The sequence below is a fragment of the Coffea arabica genome, chromosome 2c, assembly GCF_036785885.1.
Source record: "Coffea arabica cultivar ET-39 chromosome 2c, Coffea Arabica ET-39 HiFi, whole genome shotgun sequence".
Taxonomy (NCBI): Eukaryota; Viridiplantae; Streptophyta; class Magnoliopsida; order Gentianales; family Rubiaceae; genus Coffea; species Coffea arabica.
This window is the reverse complement of record NC_092312.1, coordinates 60,030,908-60,044,788: the sequence shown is the minus strand read 5'-3', so window position 1 is coordinate 60,044,788 and position 13,881 is coordinate 60,030,908. Positions and strand designations below refer to the sequence as shown.

The 13,881-nt window shown below is 33.5% G+C and overlaps 1 protein-coding gene across 4 annotated transcripts; it reads right to left on the bottom strand.

Annotated features, from left to right (window-relative positions):
- Positions 1-4,069: 4,069 nt before the first annotated feature.
- LOC113727390 (uncharacterized) lies at positions 4,070-7,764 on the bottom strand. 4 transcript variants are annotated; one of them, XR_003457798.2, is made up of 6 exons: positions 7,382-7,764; positions 6,471-6,543; positions 5,639-5,811; positions 5,071-5,259; positions 4,459-4,516; positions 4,070-4,367 (listed from the first exon to the last, which is right to left on the bottom strand). XR_003457798.2 is itself a non-coding variant. In XM_072076056.1 (4 exons), exons 1-4 carry the CDS (start codon positions 7,451-7,453, stop codon positions 5,239-5,241), a joined length of 339 nt encoding a protein of 112 aa, XP_071932157.1. In that variant the 5' UTR covers positions 7,454-7,764; the 3' UTR covers positions 4,464-5,238. The 4 variants fall into 4 exon arrangements, 1 of the variants encoding a protein (XP_071932157.1); XR_011839500.1 differs by having other exon boundaries at positions 5,093-5,259; XR_003457797.2 differs by having other exon boundaries at positions 5,093-5,259; positions 5,639-5,808.
- Between the last annotated feature and the right edge of the window lie 6,117 nt (positions 7,765-13,881).

The following is a 13,881-nucleotide window of genomic DNA, read 5'->3' as shown; positions in this document are numbered from 1 at the left end:
TTTTTCAGATCTATTGAAAATTTTCAAATTTATTGTATCTGTTCAATTGTAAATTTTTATATTTAGTGCATGTTGAATTTGCCATTAAGATAGTAATGTAAAGTCAAATTGTGTTGAATGATTTTCAACAATCAATTAATGAAACTTGCTTTTTATCAAAGAAAAAAAAAGAAACAGTTACAAGAAATCTAAGTGTTAAGAAATTGTCAAATGCTTGTGAATTTTCAAAAAAAAATTAGATCCTATTTGATAATTCAATTCAATACTTAAATATAGTGGATTCAGATCTTATTATGTTCAGATATATTTGACAACAAAAAATTGAACATCTAAATTAATTAAATAGAATTGAATTTCCTAAGCAAAACTTGTTATAAAAAATAAGTGATAAACTATTCACTTATCATTCAATGTAATATACATTCAAATATATTTAATTTAATACTTAACAGTTTAATAACTTAATGAATTCATATTTCAGATTTTAAATTTCAGATTTTAGTTTTTAGGGAAAATGACCTGTTTCATCTTTCACATTTTGCAAAAATATTCTTTTCATCCCTCACTTTTAAAATAAAGCAAATTCATCCCTGACATTTACAAATTAAAGCTATTACATCTCTGAACCTAATTTTCAATCTGAATCAAACCATTCAATAGCCCAGTAATAAATTTCGGAAATAGAATTAATAGATCACTCGGTCAATTTTATCATATTCACATGACATTTATTAAACCAAAAAAATAAAAATTATGACATAAAAGGCCATTCTTTGTCTTGGAATAGTGGGATTTTTTTCTTAGTAAATCTTTTCATACACCGTTAGTATATCCGCTTGCAAATCTAGATGTGTATCATAAATATAAAATTTGGTGTTTAAATTTAAATTGAAATAATATGGCAGTACATAAAACCGTCGGTGTATACAATGATAATGTAGGAAAGATTAATCTTTCTTTTTTATGTTATAATTTTTTATTTTTTCTTTTTTGGTTCATTAAATTTTATATGAATATCAAGTTGAGTTAACCAAATGATCCACCAATTACACTCCCAAAATTTGTAATCAGGTTGATTGGTGGTTTGATTCAAATTGAATTTGGGTTCAGGAATGTAAGAACTTCAGTTTTTAAATATCAAGGATGAAATTGCTTCGTTTTAAAAATGAGGAACGAAAAGAATATTTTTGTAAAATGTGAAGGATGAAACCGATCATTTTTCCTAGTTTTTAAACTTCAGTTTTATCAAACACACCCTTAGCAACATAACATTCGTACTAGGAAATCTCAAATGACATAATCAATTGACAAAATTAAAATTGTTGAGTGCAAAAAGTTCTATTTGTGGAAAGTATCGAGAGATTTTGCTATTTGCGTAATTGAAAAGGCATAAATTCAACCTTTTCTATATTGATTTTAAATCCAACCCTGGCATCTAGGCGAGATACATTCTCTTAAATAGAACTCAACTGCTCCTTTTTCCAACGTCTTAATCTTTTCATTTTGTATTTCTTAAATGTTAAGATATTTAAGGATTAATCTATTCTATACTAATTAGATTTAGATGTATACCACACGTACAAATTTTGAAATTTCAATCAAAATTGAGATTAAATGGCATGAATTAAGTCTGTTATTATATACATTATCAGTGTAGAAAAAATTAGTCCAATATTAAAATAGGATAAATTCTTACATAGATCATGATGCATTAACTCATCATCCACGATGTGATCCTAAACATGTCTAGTTCAATAAAATGCTATGGGATGTAATTTTGTAATCCTAAATATCCCTAGTTCAATAAAATGCTATAGGAACCATTGGGCTTTAGCTCACTGGCAACCGCTTTTCCTGGTGGGGGTGGGAGTAGGGCTGCAAACGAGTCGAGTCGAATCGAGTTTTGAGCTAATTGAGCCGAGTCTCGACTAAATTTTATCAAATTCGAACTCGAGCTCGAGCTCGACGAGCCGGCAAATTTCGAGCTCGAGCTCGAAAAAAAATAAAAAATAATTATTTTATTTTAAAAAAATAAATAAAATAATATTTTTTTCTTAATAAATAATAAAATATTAAGAATATATACGTAATTTTACTATAAAAATAAAAAATAAAAAATATATATATATATATAATATACGTAATTTTATTATTAAATAAAAATAATATATATATATATATATATACCCAAGCTCGCGAGCCAGCTCGCGAGCTAACGAGTTTAATATTCTGAGCTCGAGCTCGAGCTCGACTCGAACTTGACTCGAGCCGCTCGATTCGTTTGCAGCCCTAAGTGGGAGGTTAGGGGTTCAATCCTTGCCTTCCACTAAATTGTCTGCCCCTCATGGGCAACTCGGTTGGTCTCAACAAGTCTCCTTAGGAGCTGGTATCCAGTGTCCGCAAGGGTGCGAGTCCTGTGGTTATCGTGTTCGGGAGGATGGGGCCTCTCCTCCCGGGGTGGAGTGGAATTAGTCGGGCCCCGTAAGCATTGACCCGGACACCCACTCCATCAGCCAAAAAAAAAAAAAAAAAAAAAAAGAAAGCTATAGGATGTCGTTTTGTGGTCCTTTTGCCACTAGTTTGAATTGATTAATATTTCATAAACCTTACCCAATCCCTTTGCAATTGTACTTCAACAATTAAAAATGTACCCTCTCTGACTTGTGAATCAATCACTCAATGTAAAAGATTTATCGCTTTATCTGAACAACCACATAGAAAATAGTTGACTTTCAATGTAATATTTAATGCAAATGATACACTACTACATGAACAATGAACCGATCAAAACAACCACATAGAAAATAGTTGACTTTCACGGTAATATTTGATGCAAATGATACACTACTACATGATCAATGAATTTGTTGTAGAGCTTTTTCAATCCTAGTAATGAGTTCATACTCTTACATTGGATTTGTCAGCTCAAAATTGACATATTCATTATTTCGGAATTAGATTTTAGTCTGAAATAAGAATGGGGTGAGTTGAATTTAGGCCTGAGATATAGGCCCATATTTAAAGTCAAACACACACACATTGATATTTATACATGTTTTTTCTTCTATTTATGTGCATGTATCTTTCCGTATTCTCACAGCATGTATAGGTATATATGGTTTTGCTTAAAAGAAAATCAATATGCCAATATGTATTGATTATGATTTTTTGGTGAGATTTACATTTCCGTTACTTACTTTACAAGTCATATGAGAATATTATTATTTGAATGATATATATATATATTATTCACTGTGTCCTATTTATAGTGTCATACTTTACATTTTTTGCCATCCCAAAAGTAGAGTCGCACTTTCAAAAGTCAGTACATAATTGGGCAAGACCTTTTGAATTGCCCTCTCTTAAAGAACTTTAATTGGTTAGAAAAAAGTTGTAGTAGGACTCATAGCAAGTTTACTAAAGAGCTATTTATTAGTGCATGAATTGCAAGTACTGCAATGTTTGAAGCAAGTTTGGCGTATGTAATTAGACGTGGTTGAGTATTGAAGTCTACAAAAGAGAATTGAATTTTGACATACTTTGTACATCTATTAACATGTTGCTGAGAATAAAATTTGGCGTAAAAAGAATCTTTTGGCAGCTTCTTGCACTATACACACTACAACAAAAATGACCTTTAAACGACATTTAAAGGTGTTAGTATAGATAATCTAACTTGACATTTTATCTTTTCTCACACCTCGGACGAGTGTCGTCCCTTCCAATGTAGGGATAGGTATGTAGTATTCAAATGTGTCAAGAAAATTATGCTGTTATAACATCTCATCTGCCAACGAAAATTCCTTTTCTTGATAATCGAAAGTGTCAGGATAGCTATAGTTAGTAATAAGTAAGAGTTTTTTTAACGGAGTTATGCTGACACTTTTAACTGTCAGGAGTTTTTTTTTTTTTTTTTTGATATAGAAGCAACCTGCGGGTAGTGCTCCCAGCTATACATTCCGTCAATCAAAAAACCCAAAGGACTTGTAAAATTATCCCAAAGAACAGAATGCATATAGTAATCTAAAAGCAAAAGTCAATGTTCAAATACAATTTGTTGAACTAAAAGTCAGTAACAAGTACAAACTTGAAAGATTCCCTAACAAGTATAATTTGTTGAACTAAAAGTCAGGTAACGTAATTGTACAACATTAGCAACGATTCGCGAGAGGTACAGTAAATATATATAGTACATTGTTTGGGCGCCTATAAAGCAGGATATTAAAACCGAGCAACCCATACCGTCAGCGAACTAATCAAAGTGAAGTCAGCTCCATGAATTTCTGTTTAATGTGATAATTGTCTGCACCAGTAAAGTACATTACGGGTATTTTCTTTGAACATTAGAAGCTCCATGTTCCTCAAACCTGTTAATCAAGAGATAAAACAGACTGAAAATGGGGAGAAAAAAAGGAGAAAAGTTGAATATTGAAAGGTAGAGTGGATGTAAAAGCTTACTCAGATTTTGAAAACCACATTTGCTGAAAGGAACCAAGTGACGCCAATATACTCCCACCTATCCAAATAGTGAATGCGACAAGTTAGTCAATGCGCAGCATACTGAGATGCATCTAAAGCAATGTAGCTTCTAAATGCAAAGAAATGTCCACTTCAATCATAAAGCAGAAGCAAATTGGTCTAAACATGCAACTTTGGAGGAAGCACCGAGGCACATCTAGACTATATCGTAAGTAAACATATCAAATACTGTAAATTTTTGTATTTGGAGAAATCCAGCAATTTGCTGACTATAACAAAGTTAATTCTCCTAAACATCATTTAAATGTTACATGCAAAATTATTGCATAAATTTGCCCTGTAAATTGTATTCTTCCCCATTCAAATTCTCTTACCTTTCATTTTTAAACATCCCCAAATAAAAATTCAGAAAAAATCAAAGCATATAGTTTTGAGAGGGCTTTCGACTTTCTGAGAAACTGATGGACCATTTCTCAAGTTGGAGAAGAAAAGCTCATGAAGAATATATATGCAATTAGCACAAAGAAATTAGTCTGAAATGAAGATCATAATAAGGTGAATGTAAAGAGATACAGAGTGACAACTAGATACCATTTTCAAATAGAAACTCAACTTTTTCAGGAGAACCACGTAATCTCCTTGCAGTAATTTGCAAAAGAGCACCATCTATAAGCATGTGTTGTACCACTCTTGCAATATTTTTGGTATCATCAATTCCAAGATGGTGACTTCCTAGTAGCGGAATTTGGAGTTCCCTTATCATTGAACCATTCCTGGAGCCTGACAATCAAAAAGTTTATCACTACAATCTGAGAAGTTTAACACAACTTGGTCTAATCAACAGCAGCTGCAAACGAGCATTGAGCTGAGATGAAACACTCTATAAAATGCATAAACTCACAGACCAATCTCACACTAATGCAACGTACTCTGAAAGTAGATTGTACAGTAACATGGCAGTCACACAACTAAATCATGCCAACCTATGGTTCACATAGTGTAATCAACTCAGCTAAATCCAAAGGGAATCATTTCAGAATCAGAAATGTGTAAGTACAGCAAACTCACCCTTCACTTGCCAAAGAGAAATCAAATTAAAGAAAAAGGCTAACATTCAACAGTCAGTCATTAAATATGTATTGTATAAACAATATCTCACCCTTAGTTCCACATGGGAAAGATAAGGCCTCCTCTCTGTGTCATGAGAAAATTGAACTTTTCCCTTTTTCTCTCCTGACTTCATCCATTCCTTATTAACATTGGGATGAATCCACATATCTTCCATGTCTTCTTTCAAAGTACTGGAGTCCCAAGTTGTATTCAATGGACCTGCTGCCTCATGTATAAACACACAAAATTTATCTTTCAGCACAAAGTATTATCATAGTTACAGAAAATGTACACCAATTAAGTGACAATGAAGTTTTTACATTTCAATACGTTTCTTAAGCAATGTACTGAGTAACATAATTACTTGGGTATATGATGACAAGCAAGCAGAGCATACTGCCCCCACGTAGATGTTATTTTTTTCTACTGCAAGATTTAGAGGAAATAAAGTCTGCTATTAAACGGAAAGACTACTTGATTGTGTTTGGATAAAAATATTTCGTAGTTAAGTTAGATAGGAGCTTACAACATCACAATAATAATTTCTTTAGCACGCATAATGAGTTGCTTGCTTAGTAAAAGGGAAAAATACAAATGATAAATTTCTCAATAGAAAAAATCTGAACAAAAAAAAAAATAATTCCCTCGAAAAAGTTGAAGGTAGCACGGCATTATCAAATTGTCATCCATGATCCATTGTGTGTGTATATATATATATATCCATTGCGTATCTCATTTATTTATGAGATTAGGACACGCCCCTAAATAAAGTTCGAAACACACAGTGACGCACTAACTGGCCAACCACAGAACATGACACACTACTACGCTACCGTAAATTGGGAGCCAGAATTTTAGGTAGAAGTTAGGATAAGGCCTACCTGGCATGCGCTGATAATAATCCACTCCATTCCAGCTGCCAATCTGATTGTAAAGCATAGTATGGTATGGGCACTGCAATTTTGATGATCTTTGGAATTAGCTAGTATTTATAGCGCTACAAGTTTATCTTCATGTTGAGACGCGAATAAATTCTGGTCTAGTGACTCGTTAGATAGAACCAAGGTTTCTCATTAGCACTCACCACTTGTTTTTGCCTGATGAAGGATATTTTAGCTATTCTAATTTGAAATTGTGATGAAAATAAAAAATTATGACTATGGCAATATCAGCAGGCAATAGAGTGTCAAAGTCCAGAATTAATAACTTCTTTTTTGGGAACAATTTTAATGATTGTTGAATCTATCTTTTAAATTGTATGCCTTTAGTACGATGTCCCTCCTCTCCCCAACCTTGCTCATGTTGGCGGTCACATTATAGCAAAAAAGAGAAACGACATAGACTCTGTCCAAACTCGTTTAGGGAACACTACCACTTATAAAGGAGCCCAAAATAATAATTATTATTTAAAAAAAAAAACAGAGCTATCCTTTGAATCCTAACAAGTGATAAAGACACCGGAATTGGGTTCTACACTGGATAACGAGGAACGATGCCTGGCTGTGCCAGAAAAGGTCGGCTGGCATGAATGCATAAATTTTCTTCTTTCTTCATTCGAACCTTCCGACAAATAGGTAGTGAGCATGAAAAGTTTTGAAATTTCTTTTTCATCAATTCCTTATACGGCCTGAGCTTGATTTTAAATCTAAAGCTCTACTCAAACCTATGATCAATTCCAGCCACTTAAAATCGATTAACAAGATGAAAGTAAAGCATAACCGACATGATTGCAGACAAAGAAGAAAACAATACAATTAAGGGGGAAAAAGTACAAGAGTGTGGGAAACTTTACAGTGATGATTTCCGCTGTAGTGGCTGGACTCCAGTGAGATGATAACGGCAACCTTCGCCTACTCCTCGGCATGCTCAACCTGAATATCTAGTCAGTAAGGAGAAGCATGGGGATGCGTTTCAGAGGAAAGAAGAAAAAGGAAAAAGCACGAGTATCTATTTTCTTATTCTTTTTGTCCTAGCAAAGAGAGCGAAGGCTTATTGGTGCAGGTGTCGTGGTTGACCGAACAGGGTAGGGAAGCGGCCGAGTTAGCAACTGAAAATAGGGGAGTTGGGCGGCGGCGAAGACGGAAGAACCAAAATGGGGGAGTTTTGAGGGATAGTTTGCCGAGAGAGAGAGTTTGTGAGAGAGATGAGAAGAACCAAAATTTCGCTGGCTTGCAAAATAAAAGTTTTGAAATTTCACTAAGTGTTTTGGCAAGGAATCTTCCGCCAAAATCAAACAACATCATTTTATGTTTTAATTTTTTTGGTGTATCTCACATTTTTTCAAGTGTCATGATAGGGAATCTAAAGACACATTATTATTTTTATATCAGATAAAATAAAACAAAATTAAAGTATATATTATTGAATTGATAATAAGTGTCATGATAGAATAGCTATAATAACAAAAACCAGCAAGTGTCCTTTTAGGCGTGTCAGGAAAAGCCATTTTTGTTGTAGTGACATATCAAGTGTAAAAATAAAGAAATGTCAATTACTTCAGAGCATAATGAGCACATGATTGCATAAAACTGTGTCTACATAAACAAAATTTATTATATCATATCTGTGATGGCCCTACCTCACCCTAAGTTGAACCCTAGGGTTAGCAAGCGAAAGTGTATCCTAGGGTTTAGCAGACTGCTTCCTTAACTCTCTCCAGAAGTCATTTTACTAACTTTCAAAACATATTAACTACCACAAAAGAGTCATATAATTCTAAGATACAACTATAGATCATTACTAACAAAAGGATTTGAAATACAGATTATAACCATAGATCATTACTACAACTTCAGTCTATTTCAACTCAAAATCTTTGAAGTTTAAGACCACTACTACTCACTTTCCTTGTAAAGAAAATAATTAATGGATGAGTTTATGCTCAGCGAGGTTCCAAGCATGTAATAACAAAATAAACAATTTCTTTTCAACCAATAGCATAGCATAAACGAACTTCACAATTCCATAAACAGGTTTGAAGTAAATAGCATAACTCATTAAAAGGATATGATCTCACTGTGGGAACTATTTCACTATCACTGCACGATCCATTGCCAATTGTCCAACGATTCAATTTATTCAATAAGCAATTCAATCATCATTAGCTACAAGGTAATACTTGAGAATACAACAATTTCACATACCTAGAAGCCCATAACTCTCCCATGGGTCAATCAGGCTGCGGTACCCAAGGCTACCAACCTACTCGGCCAAGCCCATTGTCGAGTCGAATAGGCTGTCTAGTGATAGGTTTTAGTACCCAATTCAACCGATATGATAAGGTACGCACCTGACATACAATGCATGCGCCGGGAGTATAACTATGGATCATTAACTTTTTAGTTTAGTTGGAAAATGGACCATAAAGTACACCCCTTTCAGCAACAATACTTAAACATATCCAATCAATTCAAAATAAGTTGTTCAAACCAATCATTTTAATGCTATCATTTACAAATTAGCCAAGTATACATCAAGTGTCATACAAGATCATCCAACCACAGATAATAATACGAACACTCACTGATTGAGGTTCAATTCATGCGTTGTCTTTGGGGTGGCATTCTTGACTAAATTCGACTCCTGATATCCAACATAAGTATTTATAGTTATTAAATTATCTTAAATTCTATTCTAATATACTAAGTGGTGTATTTTCTATACTAATCAAACTAACAAGTTTAACCTATCTAAATCTTCAAAGATTATGGTTTTCAGTTATAGTTTAGTACCTAGTATTTTGTTAAACTTTATATATTTATGAAATAACCCCAACTGTTCTTAAAATTTATGTTAGTATTTATTATTTCCGAATAGTTTAGGTTTCTAGCTTGGAGTAACTGTTACTTTATTTTCTTTAGTTTTAAAATTCATCAACTTTAGTTTTCTTCTTAATTTTAGTATCATAATCTTTAAGGATCTTCATTCACAATTTTCACCTTAAGTCAAATATATTTGATATGTATCTCAAAACAAATAAATATGCTATATGCGCAACAAAATTTCTTCTCTAGAAACTTAACATGTAATCGAGAGACCATAAGCTTCAAATTCCTCCCAAAAACTCATAAACCCCTTACTTAATCCACCATACCCTTCATGCATGTCAAAATAAGTAAATTTAATGGCATAGGAAGCGAATTCGTTGTATTTTCATCAAATTCCTGGAATGAAATAGGGGAAAATAAGGTTTATCCTTCACGGTTCTACCAGAAATTTTCCAGCTTTGGTTTTTCTTCTAATAGTTGATCTGTTCTTGCTTTTAGTTCAGCAAATGTCACATGCATGGCTAGATTGAGGATATGGATGATGCATAAAGTAAGTTTTTAACCAAATTCAACAAAACACTTGGAGAGAAAGCTGAAAATTTTCAACTTCACTCCATTGGGCAACATGCATCATCATACACAAGAATTCCAGCAAGGGTTTCTTCATAATCTACATCTGTCATGCTTTGATTTAGGTCAAAAGTTGCATGCATATCAAGATAAGGGAGTTAGGGTGCATATGTAGTACGTTAAGGCATAATCTAACAAAGTTCTGATGGAAAACAACCAAAAGATTGCAGCTTTACTCTATCGGACAACATGCAGCACCTTGAGCAGAAATTTTCCAGTTTTGATGAACTTTTCCTCAGTTAAATTCCTCTTTTCTTGGTGTTAATTAAAGCTAAGACATCATTAAACCAAAGTAGGAGGAGAATAAAGAGAAACTTAACAGTTTTTTTTCATTTTTACCTCTTGTTCCTCATGACTCCTAGGCCAGAAAAATTCCTGTTTCTCCCTGATTCCTTAGCTAGTTGAGTTAGGGTTTTCTTGTTACTTGGTTGAGGCACAAGACGCAAGGAGAAGGAAGAGAGGCTGCAGGTTTTCTTGTAGTTCTGCCCTTGGTTGTTGGTAAGCAAGAAGAGGAAAGTTTTTGGTGGTTTCTATCTCCCTCTCTCTCGGCCAATTGAAGATATGAAACTCTAGTTTCTTGTAAATTTGGAGAAATGAAGTCTTTGGGCTCTTTTAAGTGGGAAAGAATGATGCATGCAAGGACAAGTGTAATGACATCTTCTAACCGGAGATGTTTCCATGACACCTTGACTAAAGGAATTTGCTTGTTGCTTAAAACCTTCACTTTTCCATCTGAGAGCTGTATAGGCTGTTTCTCATAGGATAAAGATTTGTCCTTTTCAACATCTTCGGGTTGGAGTACATGAGTTGGGTTGGAATGGAATTTCATTAATATCAAGACATGGAACACATCATGGATCTTGGCTAACTTGGCAAGTAACTCCAATTGATACGCTACTCTACCCGCTTATTGGAGAATTCTAAAGGGTCCTACATATCTCTGTTTTTCTCCCTTTTCCAGCTTTAATGCTTCCCTTCAATGGTATAACTTTAAGGAATACCTTATCTCCAACTTCAAACTCCAAATCATTCCTCCGATTATTAGCATAACTCTGAGGGGTTTGAATCCTTTAATGAATCAATTTTACCTTTTCATATGCCTCTTCAACTCAGGAAACCTTTTTTGAGTTCATAATCTTTCTTTCCCCTACTTCATCCTAATAAATTGGAGATTGGCACTTTCTCTCGTAAAGAGCCTCGTAGGGCGCCATTTTGGATGGAAGAATGGTAGCTATTATTATAGGCAAACTCAATTAGTGTTACATGTTGATCCCGATTTCCTCCACAATTCATCATACACGACCTTAACATATCTTTAAGAGTTTGAATAATTCTCTCGGACTACCCATCAGTCTGTGGATCACATGTTGTACTAAAACTTAGTTTAGTGCTCAAAGCAGTTTGCATCTGTTGCTATAATCTAGATACAAATCGGGGATCTTTATCCGAGACTATACTTATAGGTATCCCATATAACCTAACGATCTCATTTAAATACAATTTTGCTAATTTCTCAAGGGAGTATCTCATGTTCATAGGCAAGAAGTGTGCCGATTTGGTTAACCGATCAACTGTGATCCAAATTCCTTCATCGCCGCTTTAGGTGCGCGGTAATCTTGATACAAAATCCATAGTAATATATTTCCATTTCCACTCAGCTGCAATAATCCTACTGGGTTTTGATGTTTCGATTTAATTTGCTGATAGATGAGGCAGGTTTGAATATATTGAGCAATCTCTTTATTCATGTTATCCCAGCAGTATAAGCTTACAAATCTTGGTACATCTTGTTACTACCAGGATGTATCGTATACCTGGAACTAGGGGTGTGTATTGAAATCTAAATCAGTTTTGAATTCATAATTTTTTGAAAATTTGGCATAAAAAATTTTGATCGTATTTGATTTCGAATTCACTAATTCTGAATTCAAATTTTTGTATCGAATTCAATTTGAAATTCAGTAAATTCTGATTTCACCAAATTCAGGAACCTTTTTTTCCTTTATTTGATTTGAAACATAGAAACATGGAATATTATATGTAAAAAAATATTGTATATATATAAACATTATATATATGAATATTATATATTATATATATATAAAATTACCGTTTTTGAATTTGAAATATTATATATATATATAAACGAATTTGAAATCATAGTTCGAAATCGAATACCGATTTCGAATTGAAATTTTGATTTGAAATATCCCATTATCAATTTCGAACAAAATTCGTATACTTCAAGGTCGAAATATCCAATTTCCATTCCAAATTTTGAATTACCGATTTTGAAAATTTCAAATTCAATTTGAATTTAGTCGGTAAATTGAAATTTTTTGATTTTGCACACTCCTACTTGGAACTGTGAGCTTCCTCTAGTATTTCGCATTTTAACCCTTCATCCTTTAGTATAATTATCTAATTTTGGAATCTTAGTACTCTTTTGGGCCATATACCATAGCCGGGTAACTGTCTTTCTTAGGCTTTCTCCTACTGTTTTGCAATATAATGTCTCGCTTTTGTGCATCCTTAATACGTTCTAGCAACAAAGGTTGTACAACAATATTTTTAAGAATCACTTTTTTTAAAATTGAGTTGAGGATTCGATCCACTAATTTTCTCTAGCAATCCCCATTCTTTAACCATCATTTATGCCACTTGAAGTTTTCTACTAAGAGCATCTACCACTACATTAGCTCTTTCAGGATGGTAATTAATGGTACATTCATAATTCTTTAAGAATTCCATCCACTGCCGTTGGCGTAGGTTCAAATCTTTTTGAGAAAACAAGTATTTAAGGCTCTTGTGAATAGTATATAACTCAAAAGTCACTCCATACAAGTAATATTTGCACTTTTTTAGAGCAAACACGATAGCGACTAACTCCAAGTCATGCGTTGGCTAGTTTTGTTCATGGCGCTTCAATTTCTAGGAGGCATATGCAATTAGTTTTCCTCCTTGCATTAGTACACACCCTAATCCTTCTTAGGAGGCATCTGTATATATTACAAAACTATCTTCCCCATTTGGTAATGCCAAAACAAGCACCATAGTCAATAGTTTCTTGAGTTCTTGAAAACTATTCTAACATTTGGCATCCCATAAAAACTTAATATGTTTCTGGGTCAACTCGGTTAGAGGTCTGGCAATTTTAGAAAAGTTCTGAAAAAACCAATGATAGTACTCTATTAAACCCAAGAAACTACGAATTTCAGTACGATTTTCTACCCGTTTCCAATTAATGATAGCCTCTACCTTAGTCGGATCCATAGTAATTCCTATTTACTATATATTACAAAACTATTCTAGTATTTGGCATCCCAAAAAAACTTAATATGTTTTTGGGTCAACTTGGTTAGAGGTCTGACAATTCTAGAAAAGTTCTGAAAAAACCAATGATAATACCCTATTAAACCCAAGAAACTATGAATTTTAATAGGATTTTCTGGCCGTTTCCAATTAATGATAGCCTCTACCTTAGTTAGATCCACATTAATTCCTTCCTTACAAATGATATGCCCTAGAAACGACACTTTCTCCAACCAAACTTCACACTTACTAAGATTAGCATACAACTGATGCTCCCTTAAAATTTACAATATTATCCTTAGATGCTACTCATGTTCCTCCCAGGTTTTCGAATATATCAAAATATCATTAATAAATATCACCATGAATTGAGCCAAGTATGGCTTAATAACCCAATGTATTAAATCCATGAATGCCGCTGGGATATTAGTTAATCCAAAGGGCATCACTATAAACTCATATTGTCCACATTGAGTATTAAAGGCCGTCTTAGGTACATCTTCCTTCTTAATTCGTAGTTGATAATATTCCTATTTGAGATCTATCTTAAAGAATATTACTGCTCCTTGAAGTTCATCAAATA